The 21,814-nt window shown below is 44.1% G+C and overlaps 1 protein-coding gene across 5 annotated transcripts in view; it reads right to left on the bottom strand.

The window, feature by feature from the left end:
• Positions 1-21,814, bottom strand: part of COL8A1 (collagen type VIII alpha 1 chain) — a 91,830-nt gene that overhangs the window by 3,380 nt on the left and 66,636 nt on the right. For all 5 annotated transcript variants that reach the window (XM_075513609.1, XM_075513638.1, XM_075513604.1 and 2 more), the window contains one exon: positions 1,894-2,209. In XM_075513609.1, coding sequence (XP_075369724.1) covers positions 1,894-2,206 — 313 coding nt within the window. In that variant the 5' untranslated portion in view covers positions 2,207-2,209. The remainder of the gene's footprint in view (positions 1-1,893; positions 2,210-21,814) is intronic.

The raw sequence follows: 21,814 nt of genomic DNA on the forward strand, positions 1-21,814 counted from the left end.
AAAAAAGGGGAGGGGGAGAGACAAAAGGTGATTGCAATTGCGTCCTTCGAGAAACAGAAAGGCAGTTTTGAACTGAATGTGCTTGTTATGATGCCTCTTGGTTTTGTGGTAGGCGGGCAGGCAGAGCTGGCCAGCGAGTTACAGGTTGGTATTTGGAAGGAAGAGCATGTTCCTGCTGCTTTGCATACTCCAAACTTGTGTTCGGAGTTTCCAAACTGTTTCCATAAAATAATTATTTTGCATCATATTCGCTTATTTTTTGCCACGCAAAAGCCATTTGCTCTTTACTAGTGTTTTCCAACTATACAATCTTAAGCTGCGAAATCTGCTTTTTGTCCCGTATTGCTGTAGACTAATCTACTTTTAAGAGTTTTCGCAGGACACAGAAGCTGCTCAGTGCTACCGGCTGTAGGAGGAGCTCTGGCATAAAAGTGCTTTTGCTGGAGGGGCTTACACTAGCAAGATCAATTAAAGAAGATTGCATCAGTAAGAAGTTTGTACGTAGGTATGACTGCATTTTTACCAAGGCTTTGGTTCCCATTGAGATATTACTGGAAACCTGCAGCCTTATGCCGCATTGCTAAGCTCCCACAGGTTTTTGGCATAGCCACGTCTAGTTAGAGCTCTTCTAAACACTTCACAAAATGTTTTTATTGTCCAAACCCACATTTTTGTGTATGTGACCACTTAGCATTGCAGGTCAGGGTGAGGGAGTTGCCGCATGGGAGTGGTTGTGCTGGGGTTGGTTGCTTTTCAAGCTGCAGGCTTTTTGTGTTAAGTGGAAAGTCTGCTTCTCTCTGGCTCTGAAATGGATAAAGAAGCGAGAGGTTTGGGGGAAAGGGACAGATGAGGTTTCAGGGCAAGAGAATTAACTGTTCTTTGGGAGGCAGGAAGCCTCCCTCTCTGCACATGTTGTGTTTTATGCACGTAGAAAACCTCCTTTGCTCACCAGACGGGTTGGTTTTACTAGAGCCAGTTGTGCTTGTTCAGGCACTCCAAAAATAGGCCCTGAAATCTTCTATTTCCCTCTGAAGCCAGTGGAGGCTGTGGTTATGCTGAACCCTCAATAAGATAAAGAGTTAACCAGCTTGACCAAAGCCATACAGACGCTCACTGTCCCCACAAGGATTTTATGACACTGGGTGTTCCTGGGTGCCCTTTGTATTTTGGACATTTTTTGTTGTTTTCTTAAATATCCTAATATTGTCCAAACTTCCTTTACTGAATACTGAAAGTGCGTGTATGTGCAGACTCGTGCAGTAATGCCCTGCGTCTTCGATGCCTCTGTTACTCCCATAAATAACCTACAGAAAGAGGACTGCAGAGTCAGAAAAGCAATTGTATGTTTTTATCTGCAAACCTCTAAATCACAGGGTCTGGATAAATCCAGACAAGACCGTGATATTCCCGTAAATTCAAATCTTGGGGCTCTTAGCTCTTATTTCATGTCCAGTTGCTGCAGTGAGAGTGGGAGCACCTCCAGGCAGGACCCCGGCCCATCTGCCTGGGCCATCGTTTGAAACCCCATCAGAAGTTTTTCTGCAGGCGGGTGGGATTACGAGGTTTCTCCTAGCCTCAAGCAAGCACCCAAACAAACCTGGGGCCAGCCCCGGGTGCTGGATGCTCATCACAGGTAGGGCTGCTCAGAGGCTGTGCTGCAGCCCAGAGGATGACTGTGGCCTTGCTCTGGTGGCCCTGAGCTGCCCCACAGCTCATGTGAGCCCATTTTGTCCACCCGTGGCCAGGTACCAACCTGGCCAGCCCTCGGAGCACCTGGCTGCCGTGCCCAGCCTGCAGCAGCCTCCTCCCCATCCTCAGTTACCCCTGAGCAGACGGTGCTGTGCGGCACCAGGCAGGACTGTGCAGGGGTGGCGAGGGATGCGCCCAGCCTACCTTTCTCTTTCTTGGGAGCCATGTCCTTGCCCAGCAGAGGCATCTGTGGGACCTCCTTCATGTACTGAGGCAGATGGGGGTACTCTTTCCCGTACTGCATATGGGGTACCTCCTTGCCCATGTGCTGCATTGGGATGCCTTCTTTGCCCAGCGGTATGTGAGGTACTTGTTGTCCAAGGGGTTGGTACTGGGGCACCTGGGGTGGCAGCTGCTTGATCCCATAGTAGACGCCGCCTTGAGCAGACCTCACCAGCTCTAGGTAAATGGTGACAGCCACTGCCAGCAGCTGCACAGGGAAGAGCAGCATGGCCATCACCTGCAAAAAACACAACAAAACACACAGTTGGCAGAAAATGTTTTTTTCGTGTTGTGCTTTTCCCGTTGGGGCCGACCTGCTCTCATTTTCTGCAGCAAACTGGACCTAAAGCTCTGCAGACTGGCTCTGGTTTGTGTGCTGTCTTGGAGGACATCCTGCAGCAGGCCTGTATCTGGTTTATTGGAGGCTCTTACTCTAATAGTACAATTATAGCAAATATAAGGATATGCATTTAGTTTTATACTACCCTGCACGCCTCAGGCGGTGCCTTCTGCAGTTTCTCCGTACAGGGACCCGCTCCCTCCCATCCCCAGGCTGCAATCTGCCGCTTTCTTGCTTGTGTCAGTGCCATGACACAAGGTTTGGGGGGCTCTGCTGCAAGCTCCAGCACAGGGGGAGAGCAGGCAGGGGCATGTGGGGATCTCTTAAACGCTTTCTGCCCAAGGAAGCTAAATTATCGACACCCCTTCTTGCTATGCTTTCCATAGCAATGAAAGCCCAGTTTCTGCAGCTTAAATCTGTGCCTAGGATTGTGCCCTGTGGCTGCGGAGTCCGGGGGCTCTCCATTTCTGTCACAGCTCTGTGCCAGCTCTCCTCCTGAGCTGAGCTCCGATCCTCTCAGCCTTCACCCAGAAGAACAGGGCCACCTACGGGCTGTCTGGGCCATCACTGCCTCCGGGCAGGACCAGCCAGCCCAAGCCTTTCTGCGGGGTTGGTCAACTATATTCTAAAGGTCTCCCCCACTGCAGACCCTGTCCCCTCCCCAGGCAGCCCGTCCCAGCGCCTCACCAGCCCTGCTAACACAACAGAACAGCGTTGTTTTTTCTTTCTTTTTCCTCCTAATCAAAATACAAGCTTGGGACCTGTTGTCCCATCTGCTGTTGGCTTTCCTTTCTGCAGTAGTGGCAAGCATTACTAGCAGGCGAGCAGCAAATCGGCAACCAGGAACTCCCTAAATGAGTGCAAATTTGGGGGCAGCGTGAGGTAACGAGGAGACTTTGTGTGTGTTACAGTTCGAGTATTTTGCAGTTTGTCCCACTACCAAGCCCGGTAGGCATGTCCCGCTCTTTTGAAATGCACATGGCAATTGCCAGGCTTGATGCTGTCCCCGACTCCCTGCTTTTCCACAGTGCAAAGACTCCTTGCACCCAACCTGAGCTGCTGGAAAAGCCCCTGCCACGCAGTCACACCAGCAGAGCTTTGCCAAACCGCTCGTCGGAACTCTCTTGCAGCAGCTGCTGGGCCCTGCTGAGCCCAGGTTTGACGCGGGTGGCCTGAGGACGCAGCGGGGGCTTTGTGCCGCCTTATTTTCCTGTCCTTCTCCCACAGCCTGGCTTAACAGAGGACAAAAAAAGTTCCTCCACCTGTGGCAAAGTGGCTCAGCACTGAGTCCCCTTCACTTGGTTCCCTGTGCCTTGGGAGGTATCTTTTGCAGGGCAACGCTTTGCACTTTTCCTGCTGGGACTGGGACAGGTCCCCGCTCGAATCCAGCTGTTCGTGGGGCTGCAGCCCTGGCTCCCCTGTGCAGGCTGATGGTGCAGCATGCGGGAGGACCCCCCCTCGCTTGAGGGACAGCACGACCTGACACGGGCCAGGACGTGTCCTCCCAGGGGCCGTAAGGAGATGTGGCTTTGGGCAGGTAAGGCTGCTGCTGTGGACAGCTGGGGGAAAGTGTGAGAGGTAGGTGGGGTTGGGGAAAGGGGAAGTATTTACAGAGGAGGGGGCCGTAAGCAGCTCCGCTTGCCTCCTCTGACACTGCGCTGTGTGCAGCAGGCCTCTCAAAAGGGCCTCAAAGTAATTGGGGAGGGTGGGACTTTGCAACGTGTCCATGAGGGACTCGTGCCTGGTGGGCAGAGTGCGAGTGGGCTGCAGGGCAGCTGCAGGACTTGCCGGGCTTAGGAAGTGGGTCGGCGGCACCGCAGGCATTGAGCCCTGGAGTTGTGACTTGTGTTTTCCCCGCTTGCTGCTGTACGGCTTGGCTTGAGCACCGGGAGGGCTGGGAAACTGCTTCTCTGGCTGCTCTGTGCTGTGGTGAAGGTTATTGATCAGGTGGTAACATTGGGTGTCCTTTAGTTTTTATGTTTTACTCCTGCGCAAAGTTCTCTGTTCACTTTGCATGCACAAAGCACCTGAAGAAATGCTCACTGCTCTTTTAAAGCAGTTCTCCTTCGTTTTGCTCTATGAGATCTAATCTTTCATGGCAATTAGTGTATCATCATTACTGAAGGTGTAAGTGGAGGCTAACTCAAAATTGTGTAGTTAAAACAACCAGCAGAAGGTTAATTTTTTCCATAATGTTCCTAAATAGACAAACAAACTACAGAAAAGATGGAACTATGTGTTAACAGCAAAACAAACCATTTAAGCAGATGAAATATTAGTGAATAAACACTAGATGGTGCATATGCTGCACAGCTGAGTTTCTACAGTCACTCTCTCCCAGGAATTTAAGGTCTTGGATGTAACCAGCTGCCATGTGGCAAAGAAAACCAGAGCCAAGATGTACAGGACTTAGTAAGTGTAGCTAAAGCCCAAGCGCAGTCGCTCATCCTTGTTCAGCAAAGCATTTCAGCAAACGCCTCATCTCCAGCGAGTTTAATGTGGCTTTTAGCCCGCGGCTGGCTGCTTTGCTGTGAGCTAAAGGATTAGGGCCTTAGGACGTGGTATTTCTGCTTAAAGCTCAACGGCACTGGACTGCGAGGACAGCCTGTGCGTGATCAGTTACTGGGGCTCAGCTGGGACAGGGTAGCTTACTAATTTGCTGCAGCTTCATCTGGGCACATGGACCTGGAGTGACCTTTTTTGGGGGGAGGGGGGATTATCCCCATTCTTGTCTCTGTTGGCCTTTCTGTTCCTTTCTGTACCATAACAAGTAACTGGCTGCAGCTTTGGCTCTCTGTAGCTGGGTAGGGTAACACCTGCCTCAGTTTGCAGGGAAAACCCCGGCTACTGGAAAATTTGCAGCATTCTGTGCATCGCTCCCAAATGAAAAGCATTGCCTGTATGAAGAGAGAAATGCAGTGAAACCTTTTAAAAAAATATTAGAAGATATTGGATGATTTAGGACTGTTGTTGAAACCTACAAGTATGAAGGGCAGGGTGGATTTTGAAGAATGAGGTTATTAAATGAGCTTCTTGGCTACTTTGTTGTTCTGGTGGCCAGTTTTTGGGGGTTTGTTTTTTTAAAAAGATAACTTCAGTGGAATAAGTGGAGAGGGAAATAGGTGAAATTCCTTTGGATGTGATTTTTTCCCCTTGTTTTTATTACAAAACATGGGCTTTGTGTGCGACTGGGAGCTATTTGAAATAATTGCAAAAAATTTCCTACAGGGAGACACCAGCCTGCCCGCAGCTCAGGGTGAACTCAACCTCCCACTGCTTGTGCTGAGCTCCCTTGGCCCTGCCAAGCGTCACGCAATGCACCTGCGGTTTAACAGGCGTGACCATGCAGCACACGAGATGTTTTTGTGTGCATGCGTGGCAATTTTGAGGGAGATCAGGCAAGACTTCTAGAGATAGGAAGACTCCAGAAAATGAGGTGACCTCATTACATCTGTGTTTCCTTTAGTGTTTTTTGACTCATCATAACCAAAACGGTGTGGCCTGGAAATGACAAATTGCTTCTCATCTATTGATTTTGGCTGGGGCTGGTGCCTGTGACTAGCTGAGGTGGAAGGTGGGGTTTATTTACTGAACAACCTCAGGCTAGATAGGACTTGGCCGACGCCTTTGTGGAGGAGGTCAGAGCCTCCCTGGTGGCCTCACGTGAGCTGTCTGGGTCTTGGGATCTGCTGCAGGTACCTGGGAAGCAGCCTGTGTTCGGCGTCGGCTGTATGGCTCGTCTCTCCCCTTGCTCCCAAAGGAAGGAGGGATCAGACAAAATTAGTCTTGATGAGAAATGCGGTAGCCGTGTGCGCAACTGATACTGCTTGCTGCCTCCCAGCAGTGGGTCCAGCTGGATTATTGCTATCAGATACCATCACTATAAGGCAAGCCTGTCCTGAAGCATGAGGGATGCCTGGGATAGTCCTTCAGTGTTGTGCAGCTCATTGCCTGTCTCATGCTACTCAGCTTCTCTAAAAAGTTATTTAGGTACTGAGAGAGAAAAGTTGAAGGTCTTTTTTTCTGCCCTGCAGTTTGTTTCTGAATGCCTGGGTGCACAGCTCTCGTTGTCTGAAGGCCTCGCTAGGAAACCACCAGCATCTTTAAATGCCTAAAAGCTACTGAAAATCTTGCTCTTGCTTTTTTAAAAGAAGCGTATAGATCCTAAACATTGGACGGGTCCTCCAGAGATTATGAACAGCAAAAGGAGATTTTCGCAGCGGTGACAGGACTTAAGGAAAGTACCAGAGTGAGGAGGAGGAAAAATCTGTGCTGAAGATGCAGCCAAAGCGTAAGACCTCCCACACCCTTCACCCAAATCCCAGCAATTTAGGGATCATCTCCAAACACATTCATGTAGTGCAATCTGATGTGCTTTCAAAGGTGTCCGTCAGCGGAGTAATAAGCTGGCTTTGGAATGGGATTTTCCTGTTTTTCTGTCAGAAAGCAATGGGAATGTGTCTATGTATTTATGGCAGGTAAATCAGTGCATGTGTGCACCTTTAGAGAAGCTGAAGACTTGGAGAAAGCAAAGTTTTACCATAACTGTTTGAATAGCTGAAGGAAGATGGAGGAGAAGCAACCATGCCTTCATAGCGTGTGACTCGTCATTTTGCACCAGTCATTCAGATTAAGACACAATAAACGTTTTGCTTTACCTAGGGTGGGGCAAGCCACTCGAGGGCGAATGAACATTATCCTAAACCACAGGGTTCAGCTGCTTGTGTGTGAACGCGTGTGGTTGGCTCTGTGGGTGAGAGAGAGTCCCTGAAAAAACACATTTTTTACGGGCAAAGCTCAAGTGAGAACATTTCTCAATAATCTCTTTGGTAGAGCTGTTCTCCTGAGAAAACTAGAAAGGACCTTCCTCTGGCTATTTGCATTCGTCAGTAGAAACTGAAGACAAAACAAAATGTACCAGCAGTCGTAATTCTTAAATTGGTGTGAAGAAATAATGGCTGGTTTAGCCTAATTGTGTGAAGAATGTATGGAAAGAGTGATGCCTGTCCACGTGGGACTTGAAATCATAGGTGGTCTTGCAAAGGGTGGAAGCCAGACCTTGATTTATCGGTTCTTACAGGGAAGTGATCGCTCTGCAACTAATTTTGGGTTAACCGAAATTTACCCATGTCTCAGAACCTCTAAGATACTTGCCCAGAGACTAGCCCTATGGGCTTAATTTACCACGTGTGGTTTTTGAACTGCTGTATTTCCCAAAGAGGCATAAGGCATGAGTAGATCTCAGTGACCTGAACTCTTCTGCCCTGGGGTCCCTTCCATGGTGGCTGCCTAAAGCTGCAGGGACCCGTTCCCCACTGCACTGAGGGGACAGACTTGCTAGCGCTCAGGTTTCCACATGGAAAATGACTGCTGCAAACCTAGTGACTCTGGAGATTTTGTGCCCAGAAGAGGGCTACTAAAAATATTTGAAGCTAAAAAGCTAAATTCTCTTGGATGTTTTTGACTTGAGATCAAAAGTGGTTAGGAACATGGCTACTTTTGGAGTAACCTTGATAACTGATTGTATTACCAAGTATCTACAATGGTGTATCCAGGGATGGCTCTGCTCTTGGGGACAGGGGTTCCAATCCCACGGGAACATTATAAACCTCACTAAAGTCTCTCTTTGTCATATAGAGACATGCAGGGACAGCATAATGCAATGGAAATTGCAAATAATGTGTTACCATGCGTAAGGAGTAACACCACTGTGTTGCAGAGAGCTGGTGGGTAAGAGGCACATTAGCCCTCCATGGGGAGTTCCCTGACTGTCCCCCAGCTCACAGGCAGAGGTACCTGGCAGCTCATGTGGAGTCAAAGAAGGCTTTGTAAGAGAAAGCTACAAAGTCTTCACAAGGCAATAACCATTTTGTTTTCTGTTGTCATTTTTAGTGTTACTTTGGTAACAAATAACCTATACTGTTCCTGTTTTGTACAATAGGGTTCCCTTAAACTGCCAGGTTATACGTGCAAGCATGTGCACACCCCCACCCCATACATACTTTTGTTAAGGTCCCCACCACCTGGAAAGCATTAGATTAATCACTGGGCCTATAAATTCTTTTGGCATTTGTAAACTAATTCTGTTAGCCAGCTACCTTTCTTCTAAGAAATTTTAGCATAAATGAGAAGAGCAGCTATCAAGGCCTTAGTTCCTGTAGTCACTCAGCACCAGTGAATAGTTGGGGTGACTTCAAGTGGGGGATGTCTTTAGATGTGAAAAGTCAAGCAAATGTTGATTGTCATTCTCAGCAGCAGTGCTGAGGTGCATAGGTGACTTGAGCAGTGATCTCCCCAGCACGTTGTTGTCCACAGTTTTCAAAGACACTGTTTCAAAACTTAATCTCAGCTAAAATTAGTCTCTGGATCATTAAACTCCTTTGAGGACTAACTTGTCAGTCAGTGAGTACTTTCTGAAGGGATCTGAGGATACCCTGTACTGCACGGAGATTGAATTTTAGTGGGAACTCGTATTTTCAGGGGCAGGAAAAAACAATAACCTTCTCCTCGCCAAATAATTTTGTATTTGCTCAGAGCTTAGGGTGCCATTTAATACACACATTATCACTTGAATATAAAGCATTCTTCTGCCTTTCTGTGCCAAACAAGGTTTTATGTCATTTGGACAGATGTTTTCGAATTTGGAATCAAACTAATTAAACTCAGTTTGGGGGGTTTCTTTTTGAAAGTTCAGTCATACTCCACATAAAAACAGGGAGTGAAGGCAAACAAATGCAACTTGGCACAAATTTCCTCTGAAAGCTAACCAGTTTCATAACACAAATTAAGACTAGCTATGCTGATTTAATCTTATTTTCAGGAGTAAAGAGCAGGAGGACGGTAAGGGAGAGCGCAGCCCCTGTGTGAGGGCTCAGCCATGCCATTGGCAGGAGACAGTTGCTCCGTGCCTGACTTCAGCCCAAGCAGGTTTGGGGTCCTGCATCATTTTACTTTTAATGGTGCCTACACCTTCATTGAAGGTGACACCCGTTTCTGGAGTAGGTGAACAGTTTACCTTGCTAAAGGGTCTATAAGGGCCTGTGCATTCAGTAGGGAAGAAAGGATTTATGGTAAACACAATCCTGCCTTCTTGCCTCTTGTGAAACTCTCCCACAGAGATCAGGTTTATTATTTTTTTTCCCCCCTCCCTCCTTTTCACTGTCCCCTCCAAGGAAACAAAGTAGCGTTGAGTGTCTGTGTTCAGTTTAGATTACCAAGAAACAGCTATTGTTCAGTATGTTAAAAATAAATTAAATCATATTTTGCTCAAGGTCTAACAACTGTGTCTGATTATCATGTGGTATTTACTAAATCTAAGACAGTCATAACAAGGATTGTCATAATAAACATTTTAAAATGCACACATGCATAAACCTGCTGCTAATGGAGAATATTCAACATGTGGCAGATGCCTATTTCTATTTTTTTTAAATTCAAAATGGTGCCTACAGTTGCTTCCTTAGAGAACTGTGAAAACATCTGAATAAATGGCTTCATCTTAAAAACTGATAATAATCTATAAGCTATTTTTGGCTTCAGTGGTAATTACATGACCACTTCTTGCAGTGCCTGGGGAGATCTCTGCTTATCCATTTGTAAATCCATTTCCAAAGATAAAGCAACTGCCTCCGCTCCAATCTTTTTGCAAATACATTTGTGCATGTGCTCAGTCTGGATGGTCACCCAGCTCTCTGTGTGAAAATGGCACTCTTGGACTTCCCCTGTTTCTTACTTCCAAACACTGTATATTTGCATGTGTGTCTGTGTCTACATATATATGAAAAGAGTTGTTTGTGTGCAGGTATTTATGTGTGCATATATGCGAAAAGACACATCCTGGGACTGGAAGCAGCCATGATGAGAAGGAGAAATTAGGCCATGCAGACATAATTACGTTGCCTTTAGTCTTCTTCCCATGCCCGGTCTGCTGCAAGCCTACCTATGTGGGCCCGGGTAGGCATCTCCATCTCTCCCTGCAAAGCTGGGCATGATTAGATTGGCATCTTCACAATCCCTAACTCCCAGGCACAGGGCTCTGCTGACTTAACACGAAGCTCACGATTTACGATGGTATTCAGATGCCTGGCGCTAGTAATTGATTTCCAGGGGAGTTAGTCTCTTGCATGTCTTTGAGGATCTGGCCCAGAAGCTGTTTGCTGGAAAATGCCTGAAAGCTACTTGCAGTCAGACAGCAGGGAGCCGTGACAAGGATCAGCAAGCTGGGCATTGCTGGCTGGGTGACCACAGTCCCCGGGGATGCAGCTCTCTTGCGTGGTGGCGTGTACTTGTTTGCACGAATTGGTGTCTGACCTCGGGGTGGGGAGGAAGGACCAACGTGGGGGAATGTTTGCAGAAAAGCATGCGACTTTAATTATGGGATTAGAATTAATTATAGGTAGGATTTAGCAAATACCTGCCTTTGAATACATTTTCCTGTTCTCTGCCATACAGCATGCGCTTGAATCCTCTGCCTAATGCTCTCTTCTGGGCAGTTTGCCTACAGTCTTGGTGGCAGGCGGCTTTGATGGAGACACTTAAGCGACTGCCGCTAGCTGCCCATTCAGCGATTGGCTGTGCGAGACACGTAAACCTGGACACGATAATGTGGAACACACAAAGTGATCAAAGCATAGAGCTGCCTCCCCACTTATCGGCATGTAATTGCCCTCCTGGTGCAGATACCGGGACTGGCAGCTGATGTGTCCGAGCACAGGCTGGTTTTTTGTTCAACGTGGGAACTGAACTGAGGGCTCCTTCTCTGAAGCAGTAGTGCTACTGAGCGGTGCAGAAAGAGCTCCCTGTGGGGCACAGGCACTGACACCATCCAAGGAATTTGCTTTATCAGTTGTAACAGGTTTGCTGTCCACAGACCACTGGCAACGAGGCTGGTTTTCATGGAAGTGCTTTTATAGTCAACCAACCGTCTCCTGGAGGTGTTGTTAGTTTGGGGATTGTTTTGGCGAAAACGCTTCACATCTGCTGCCACCCCCCTACCCCAAAATAAATGCAAAGACAAACAACTGGAGACGTGCTTCAGACTGAAGTGCTTGATCCAGTAGGCTGAACCTTGAGGTGTTGATAATGAACTATCAACAGTGTGGACTGGGAACCACAGGCTTTCCTTAGAAACCTCCCTTCTCAAGCTGTCACCCATCACTCTTGGCCTTACTTTGCCCTGAGATAGGTTGTGCTGGCTACGTGCAGTAAAAGCATCCCAAATTTTCATGGTACAATTGTTTGCATGTTATTATAGCACAATGGTTTGCAAAGTGTATCACAGCGTTTTACTATTTTAATCCAAAGCAGTGCCTCTACCAGTGCTGCTATGAATTATACTCACTGGTAAAAGTGTAAAAAGTTTCCATTTCACTACCTCTTGGTTCAGCCAGCTACAGCTTTGTGAACAAGCCACACGCTAGCAATTGGCCCTAAATGACAAGTGAATAATCGGCACAGTTTAGAGTTAAGCTTGTTAATCAGTGAAATGCTTCATCTAGGTAGGAGCCATTAACCCCTAACAAGGCATCAAGATCATGAAATCTCATTAAGGAAAAGAGTCTAATTCTGGGTGCACTGGTTCTTTGGTTGAAGTCTTTTGGCTATAGAGAAACTTTATTTCATGTGCTCCTTCACAGTGATCATACTCTACCCTTTGCAACCCGGACAGCATTTACAGTCCTGGGAGCTCTTGAACTATAAAGCAAGAAATCTGTGTGGAACTCTGAAGTACTTGGCCTGATCTTAATTTGAAACAATTTATTGTTCTCTGTGACTCCTGTTGCAATCCTGTGGCCTTACGCGTTGCCTTCTTGCCATAAATTTTGCTTGATTGCTCTTTCTGAAACTGGCACAGCATAGCATTTCTGTTCCTTTTCTCACTTTGATGGTGTACAAAATGTGTTTTCTTGGCGCTCACCCTCGTGCTGCTTCATGACTTTTTTTTTTTTCCAATAAAAGCAAAAGGCTTTGGAGGCTCTATTTCGGAGACGAATTGTTACCACTTACAATATTTCCGTTTGCTGTGCTTTGATGAGCCTGTCAAGCGAAAGAGCAGCTTCTCTCTCCTTTATTTTTATTTGCTGTGTTCTAACTTTGCAGCTCCTCGGAACCCCAAAGACCCAGTCCAAGGGAGATATGAAAACAATAACAAATGTCTGTAAAATATTTTTCTTGAAAAAACTTCCTGTCTCTCAGACAATTTTTATTGGAAGGTTATTTGCCATTAAAAAGGTTCCTGCCCTTTGCATACTTTCCCTACCTTTGCTCAAACAGTGGAAGAAATGATCTTGCCTTAGAAGGTTAAACATACTAGATTACTCCACCCAGATAGAAATCAGGAGGATGTTTTAAAATTATTTAGCAACAGTTATTTTCCTGTTTTATTATAAAATATTGCAGATATCGTTATATTCGTTAGGATGTGCTGATCTTAGTTGTGACCTGACACTCTTCCATTCACAAAAATCAAGCAGATATTATCTCACAATCATATTTCCTAAATGGGTAAATTTTATTTTTTATGCTACTTTTCTTGGTAAAGACTAAGATGACAATAACCACAACTAAACACTCATTTGGTTAAAATGGTTTCAAAACTGGGATTTTAATTTTTATAAAAGACCCTTTATCTATGGGCAGACATGAAGTTGGAAGTTGCTAGATGGTTGACAGTGGATCTACCAATGTACATCTCTTCGTAATCTGGCACTTGGGTGCAATCACCACCAAAAACTCTGCACTACCACCATGGGTGAACTGCACATATACATCACTGTATCATGCCAGACAGATCTGCCCACAAAGACCTTCTGTCTTTTCCTCTTGCGCAACAGGTAAGAAATGCTTCTTATTCAAGTCTACTTCAACACATAACCACTTGACTAGTCAATGGACAGAGAGACAAAGATTTGAAATCATTGCTACTTGTTAACAAGTGTAACATGTACAGGCCTACAGAGATGCCACTTGCTTCCTACTCTACAAGTGCAGAAATAAGGGTAGCATGACACCACCAAAAAAACTTTCAACAAGAGTTGTGAAATACTCCCTGTAGGTTTGATTCAGTGAATACTTACAGTATGTTTGCCAAGTCTCTCAAAAGCACAGTAAAGAAAAAGAATACTTCTGAAACACACACCACAAAATATACCCCCTGCCCCTCCCCACTCACACATGATTATCCTGGATCCATGAAGATATATAGTAATTTAAACTCCAAAGATGCCGTGAGGCAGAATTAATTTCCTATATGCAATCCAATGTGCTATGGTGTAAAGGACTTGAAACTACCATATCTGTCACCTTGGAATAACCCAACTAAAGCCAAAGGAAAGCAAAGCCAAATACTGAAGAGCAAATACTATCGCTCACTCACTTAAGTCTCTCAACTCTACTCCAAGAGAAACAATACGAAATGTTCAGTGCAGCCATTTGGACCCGTGATCACTGGTAGCTGTGAGACTAGCAAATATACAGGCTATAAACTGGTCAGGGCTCAGCTCTCCTGCGTAACTGTTATAAAATGTCTGCAGCAGGAGCTGGCACTTGCATTTCATCAGTACTGCAGCCAGGATGAAGGACTATGCCAGCAGTGACAGGCTGACAAACCTGTTGCTACCCAGCTGCTAAGCTGGATCAAAGGGGGACACCAGCCTCCCTTCAGCTGCCTGCAGCTCTAGGAGGCAGGGGTGCAGCTGGAAGCACACGAGGAAATAGGATTGGAGGGGGAAATGAAAGCACTTCAGTCCATACTCAAAATCCAAGTCCCTGATCAGGGACTGATTAGCTGTTGCCTGAGCTGGCAGGCCACTAACGTCCTCCTCAAGGGCTGCTTGGTCCCAGTGCACAAACCTTCCTTAGCGCAGGGCGCGGACCTGAGGCTCCCTTTGCCGGCTGATGCCTCCCAAGCTTTCAGACAAAGTCTCTCGTGCCTTTCCTCCTCCCCAGGCCTCCTCAGGTCTGCGGTGACCCGTGCCAGCTCCCACCCACCTCCTGGGAGCTGATACCTGTAGCCTGCTGGCTGCGGCATGCCTAGGAGCTAAGAAATGCACACTTCAACACCCTTTGCTAAAGGAAGGAATTAGACCCCTCTTCTACAGCCTGAGTACAACTGTGCTTGAGCTGCTGATGGCTGCTCAGAGTTTGAAAGAAAAATTTGGCACCTGCCTTCAAAAGAGGATTGTGGCCTATGAGCTGAGAGTGGAGGGACTTGTGCCTGTGTACTTCATTCACCAGAAGGCAGTTAAACCCAGGAGAGAGCTAGGATTTAGGGTGAACTGCGATCTTCAGCTTTTCCTATTTGGCTGGCTTAGGCAGCTCCCCAAACAGTGGCTTTTGTGAATCCCCCTCCGAGGCACTTCCCTTACACACATGCATGGAGTCCAGGCATCTAATTCAGGCATGTGGACTCCATTATGGGGCCAGATGCAAACATCCCATCATGGATTAGGATCTGAAAGGTTCTATATCCTGTATTGTCAATCAACTAAGGCCTCAGTTTTCCCTGCCCAGTCCTCCTTTTTTGTTTCAAAATCTGGATTTTTTTTCAAGCAGATAGGTATTTTTAAAAATTCTTGTATCTATGCAAAGGAGTAGTTAAGGCATGTGCTAGCTATTCCCAGGATGATGCAGTTAAGACAACAATGACTACACAAAATCTGGCATTAGAAAAATCAATGCACTTAAATGAAATCATATTCTTCCCCACAAACTTTGTCCACCAGATTCTTACTTCTGAACATCAGAACCAAAGGTTCACAGCTACCTACAGGCCATGGCTTAACCAAATCAAAAATAAATCCACTAGGCAGATATTTCTCTAGCAAGGAAAAAGGAGTCTTGTTTCTCCAAACAGCAGAATGGCTATCAGCAATGCTTACAATGATTTTCTTCTGTTTGTTTGTTTAGTTTGACTGTGAGATGGGGCACCTACATTAATTCTAAGTTAACTTTGTGTTAGGTCAAGAAACCTGCTCAGATTTTCAGATGTTAGTGGAAATCATGTATTCTTAATAGAAATAGTTCTAATGTGCTTTGTGAAAGGCTTGTTTAACCATGCTAAGGAAAGAGATAATCTGGAGTAGGTAATTATAGCCCACAGGCTCAGAGTTTGAGAGGGGTTTTTTTTAGGTCTGAGCCGTATTCCCTGAAAATTGTTGCAAAATTCTCAATAAATTGAATAACAAGGCTGATTAGATCCTGCAGGAATGAGCTCCTTAAAGGACTGTACTCTCAAGTTGTGCTAGTAAAGTCATCCAGGGACTAATGTTTCCAAAAGATGTGTTTGCAGCTTTGTGAGTTCCAAAACCCTTTGAGGGATACTTTGGCAAGTGCCAGTACTGGATGCAGGGTGCAATTTAGGCTATGTTTAGAGTAGGAGCACTTTACTGCTAAAGGGGTACTAAATGGCAAAGTGCTTCTAGCGGAGAAGCAGCCTTACCAGCAACTCTGAGCAATGTGCTGGGATAGTAAGCCCTGCCCATAGACGCACATGTAAGCATATGCACACGAATGAAACAATCAGTAAGAATTAAAATAAGTAAATCAAAACCTCCCAAGTCAGCTTTGCTGCATCTATATGAATAGCTTGTGGTGGCATAACTGTTTCACACTGCTAGCTGACAGGACCCCAGAGCCAAGCAGCTTCACAGCAGGCAGAGGAAGAAGCGCCTGGAAGAAAGCTGGGTTATGAACGGAGGGGAACGTGTGAAGGAATTAGCTGACATACCAGAGATTTAGCAGCTCTCTGCTTGGAATTGAGGGGTAATCCGATTTCTTCCATCTTCACTGATTTAAGCTTTAATAATACATCAGCAGTGACTGTACTGGACAAAAATCTAAGAGCTTTTATAATCTGTGGGATTGTATGGCATCCATGTTTGCTCTTCTGTTAGATACTATTTTCATTATTTCACTATTTCACAAGTTTTTGAAAGTAACATTTCAGAGAGGGGAAGTAAGGCAAACTTCTGGAGAGTTTTCATCTCTTCTTTTAAGACATAGTGGGCAAAATGTACAAACTACTGCCACTTGACAATGCCATTGATTTTAAATGCAGATTTGGATGGATTAGTTTCAAGTAGTATCTATAGAAAAAAATTATCACCCTCCTCTTTTTCTTCTTTTCAACCGAAAACGCAGCACTGGTAATAAAAACCACTAAGAAATTAGAAAAAAAAAATCTCAGTATTGTTCATTTTTTGGCAGTTTTGTTTCTTTTGCCTATTTAGGCTCTAGACTGGATCATCCCCTAATGTGTGTACTAATCTCATAAATCACCTTTGAGAACTGCTGTTAAATTCTACCCATGCCTCTCCTCTTCCTGAATTCCTTCTTATTTTATCTCTCTTCTCTTTATGACTAATAGCTATACCTTGTTTTATCCTTTCTTGTACTTATATTTATTCCCCAAATGATGCAGAGTCTCTTAACAGCGGTCAGTTGAAAATTATTTACTTTTTTTGATATTGTAATAATGACTACGTTCTGTTATGTCTTTGGTTTGGAATGAAGTCCTCATCTTGACTAAATGTGACATCTGAAATGAACTTGTCTTCAAAGGACTAAGCCATGACAGATCATCCAGAGGAAGGGGAGAGATTTGTGTTTTCCTCCACTTGCAGTCATCGGTATATTGCGACCATACAACACTGGTGTGGCATTCATAATGTAGTGATAACTGTTATGGAAGAGAAGACAAACCTACTTATTTTTCATTTGGAAACGCAAAATTATTAACACAATATTGTTGAATAATTTTCCTGGCTAGTTTTCCTTTGGCTGCCTCGGGCTAAAAATGACTGCTGAAGTTTAATATTTTATGAATCCTCCTTACTATGATGGTCTAGTAATTCTCCTTGGGAGGATCTGTGACACAGATAAAATGCAGAAATCTGAACAGACACGATGGAAAAGTATATGCATTAGTGACTGTAACTTCGAGCAACTTGTGTTTATCAGTTCCTGTGCATCAATTACACTGGTAAATATGTTTTTTAAAGTAAAAAAAATGAATATTTCCTAGAGTTCAGTAATTCAGGCCTCCACAATTCTAAGGAAAAAACATACATGATCTCAAACAGATTTTTCTCAAGTGACTCAATTAATTACTTCCATGTGACAATTAGCAACATTAGAAGCTTGTGAAATTCAACAGTATGGGAAATGGTCACTTGTGCAGACAGGCAATTTGACATATATAGATAACCCCATTAATTTTTAATGGGAACTATAACTTGTATAAAGTTTGCTAGTTGTTAAATATTTTTAAATGGATCTTAACCTATATATACCCAGACAGTTATCCATGCAGTAGACTATGGCCTGTTTTTCTTAATCAAGCAAAACTACAATGAGAATTTTGCTCAATTAAGAACTGAAGAATTTGGCTGAGTTTTATTCAGTTCTTGGCAGTAGGAAAAACTGGTCTTTCCAACAGTAAGTGCCAGTGCAAAATATTTTGACAAGGAACAAATGTCAATTTAGATCTATGAAATTCCCATTTTCAGGCAGTAAAATTAGAATCTCTCTGGTTTGTATTAGCTTAAAAATACCCAGACCCTGGCCTACTACTGTGTAGCTAAGTAAACAGGTATCCACTATTGGCCCAGATTCTGCCCTCAGTTATAGTAGCATTTTGACTGCAGTGGAGGTAATTCCTATTTATAAACAGAATAACCAATATCACTGAGTCTTAACTTTTCCATGTGTTCAATTTATTGATATTGGTATTCTTCTGCTGTAGAAATGATCACAGTGGTTAAATGTATCTGGTTTGAAGTGGACGGCAGTGGTTGTTATTGATTCCATTTTACTGCATCTTATCTTGCTAATGATGACATTTAATGGGATGTCACAGATGAACAGCTTTACTTGCCTAGCCCCTCTGAGCTAAAAGGAAAATATCCAAAGATGGAAGAGTTGGAACATAAGTGGGAGTGTTGCTTTCTTTTAATTTTTTTTGAAGGAAATGTTTTTCTTATCATTCTTTTCATCTGTTCAAAACTATCCCAAATTCTTCCTGGAAATTGGGCTGGAGATGTCATGAGAACAGACGTTATTTCATATATCTGATATATATTTTTTTTTTTAACTGGCGACAAAGTTCCCATTTAATTAAATGAAAGCAGACTTTGGATGTCTCTGTTGATGTACAGTCCTACAGGCAGTAGGAGAATGAGGGAAGAACCTGTAAAGTAAACCTATCTATTAAATTAAAAATACATACTTATGTTCAGACTTGACTATTGTTTTACAAGGAACTCTCAAGAAAACATGCATGTGGGTCCCATTTCCTGCAGAAGTTTGCTTTAAACACTCATGAAATCAACATATCATACTTCAAAGATTTCTTAGTTTAGCTAGAAGTAGGGCTGTAAATGTTCTGCTCATATCCTTCATCATGGCTTAGCTGATGCTATCAGCCAACCCGCTTCATACCTGCAGAAAAGACTTCTCTTTGGCCTGCTAGGGAGCTCTGTAGGCCAAGTGTCAGCACTGCAATCAGGTCCATAAATCTTCTAGATTATTTGTGTGCTGGAGTTTCTCTTGCCATTGTGATGAAGAAATAATTGAGTTGCAGAACTCCACCAGTACATATGAAGCTCATTGAATTTTATTCTCTAACAAAAGCATTATTTTGTAAATGGAAAAAAAAGTATAAATATAAGCAGATACATATGTTTTTGATATTTGAACCCATTTAATTATATCATTAGCTTTGCCAAATAACATGACATGGACAAGTTAGAAGTTAGCCTTTTTTGTAATTTAACCAAAGTGATCACGTATATTGTGTGCTGGCTACACACACTATTATGTTTGATCTTTGTCCAACCACAGAAAATTGGTGCAAAAAAAAGCATGGGAGGACCCAGGGTTTCCAAATGTGTTAAACTCATTACAAAGACATTTTAAACTTACTCATCATTCAGTCTTGTTCACTCTTGGTGATGATGCCTCACTGACTAAAAGTAATAATCCTAAATTGAATTGTTTTGTAAAGAAATGCAGTGGTGCCATCTTTTTTCCTTGTAATTATAATATAGATGATTCTCAAGAAAAACACAATTTGAAGGTTACCACATTTTAAAATGCACATCTGTGGCCTTCCTCAGCTGTGTGCTGCCAAAGCACACGCATTAGAAATGAGCTGAGGTGGCAGTGTCCAGATCCAGAAAAGCGAACATATTTTACTGCAGATACAACACAGACTCCCACAGTTGCTATCTCTGAATGTGGGGCTGATGCTCTGAATCAGAATGGTGAAACAGGCACATGCTGAATGTTTACTGTTCTCATAAGATATTATTTCTTTCCTACAGTGCTGGCGGGGAGGGGGTTAGAAAATGATAATTTTGAAATACTGTTCCTGCCTCCAGTGAGGACGCGGTGCCCCTGGAGAACTAGGGAAATATCTGGCTTATACTTTTGCCCAATGAATTCCTAAGGATAGCCTTAGACATGCTAGTATCTCTGGAAAAGACCGAAGGCAGATTATAAACTGTCTGGTATTGCCGAGTTAAATAATGGATTGCCCCCTGGCTCTGAGAAAAACTCCTATGTTGGTCTTGAATCCTGCCTGCTTACTCACATCACAGGACTATGGTAGGGTATGGCAGAATTCTGGTTGTGAGTCCTGATCCAGTACGTCTGGACACCATCACTCAAGCAGCAGGCTCAAGTTTTAAAAGAACTAGAGATTTTTAAGCACGTGTGTAAGGTTGTTCAAAACTACCTCTATGACCTTGGGCAAGTTACTTACAGCACCATTTTTTTTGTTCCTATGGAAAAGGCAGGAAGGAAACTTTACAACAACCCTACACGTTGTGAGAGAGGAATAAAGTTTTAGGCCCTGATACTCATCTCTGAGTAATTTAGAAGAATCTTCCTTTGTATTGATGGCATTGTTCCTGTGTAAAATTGGGATAACAAGGCTGAGCAGAAACAACTGCTTCTTGTTTGTAGCTAGTACATCTGAGAAACAGCAGAGGAGCCTTCCTTACTGCCAACTTTCCAATATGGCATTCGGTGAGACTGTTAAGTCTTGGGGAGAAGCAGGTGAAGAGGGTAAAGAAGCACTGACCAAAAATCACACTAGCCTGGTGTGGACTGGTCCATTAAAAAGAGAAAAGAGTGTAATAAGGTCTGGAGTAATTGTTTTAACTTCAGTTTTAATCACATAAGTCCTTGTCATGCTGTAAGCAGCCCAGTTTGCTGAAGAAAGAAAGAAAACAAAACATGGCATGATTTGGGTAAAATGCATGGGGAGGCCATGTCTTTGGCATGCACTGGCCTCCTGCCACAGGCTGTTTCCAGTGCTCCAGCTGGGTGGGGAAGGGATGCTGCAGTCCTTGTGTCTTCATCCATTCAGTTGCTGGTTCTTCCACCTCCACCCTCTCCCAGGGTGGCAGAGCAAGCCAGCCTGGGGCCTGCTGTCCCAGGGGCTGCCCCAGCCCCTGTGGATTAGCCCTTTGCTGCTAGGGGGCTGGGGGAAGGGCTCCTACCACCGTCAGTGGCCCCCACCTTCAAGCTCAGCTGCTCAGGCTGTGCCCTGCTTTTGGAGCTCATCTGTTACGACTTAACAACTAGGTAGTGCTAATGAGTGAAAAAAGAGCTGAAATGGGTGATCGAAATGAGCCTCTGAAAGCAGTGGAAAGGCTGGCACTTGCATGGTTGTATGAAGGAAATATTGTTGTTCCTAAGGAAAAGGTACTATTTCTACAGCTATAATCTAAAACATTTTTCTCTTTAGCACCAAAGCCACACACTGGTATTTATCTAGGCTTAATGCAAACACTGCATCGGGCAGTTCAGGGATAGTCAGCTCTTATGAGCAATGTTAACTTTGTAAGCTTTGTTTGGAGTTTTATTAGATTCCCTACTGCAGTCTTCAGTAGACAAAATGGGCTTCACGTTTAAAACACACCTTACGTAATTTTTCTAATTCCAGATGCAGTCACCGTAACTAATTTGTGGCAATAATCAAAAGAGAACTGGATGTTTATGTATCCTTATTTGTAACCAGGATAAAAAATGGATTGTTAGCAAATATATTTATAAAATCAAGCACACCGAATGTCAAATGTTGTAGCAGTGCATCCGAAGATCAAATGTTTCTTATAGATCTATATATAGTTAAATACTGACAGGTACTACAGCCAATTCAAATGTCTGTTGGAGCAATTTTTGATCAGCGTGGAAAATACTGGGTTTTCACGGGAAGGCCTTGAGAGTGGACACGTCTCACTACTGAAGCTGCCCGTAGGTGGCGTGAGCCACCCACTCAAGCACGGACACAGGCCTAACACTCTGCTTGCATTTTTTTAAAAAGAGCAAAATAACAGAAACATGTTCACATAATTGTCCTTTATATTGGTGCTACTGCCTGTGTTGGCTGGGGCACAGCTGTGTTACACTGCCTTCGAGTCAGAACTATAATGTAATGATAAACTATAAATATATTTCTTTCTGGTAAAGGTAAAATCTTAAGACACAGTATTCACG

This window comes from Mycteria americana, chromosome 1 (genome assembly GCF_035582795.1).
Source record: "Mycteria americana isolate JAX WOST 10 ecotype Jacksonville Zoo and Gardens chromosome 1, USCA_MyAme_1.0, whole genome shotgun sequence".
NCBI classification, from domain to species: domain Eukaryota; kingdom Metazoa; phylum Chordata; class Aves; order Ciconiiformes; family Ciconiidae; genus Mycteria; species Mycteria americana.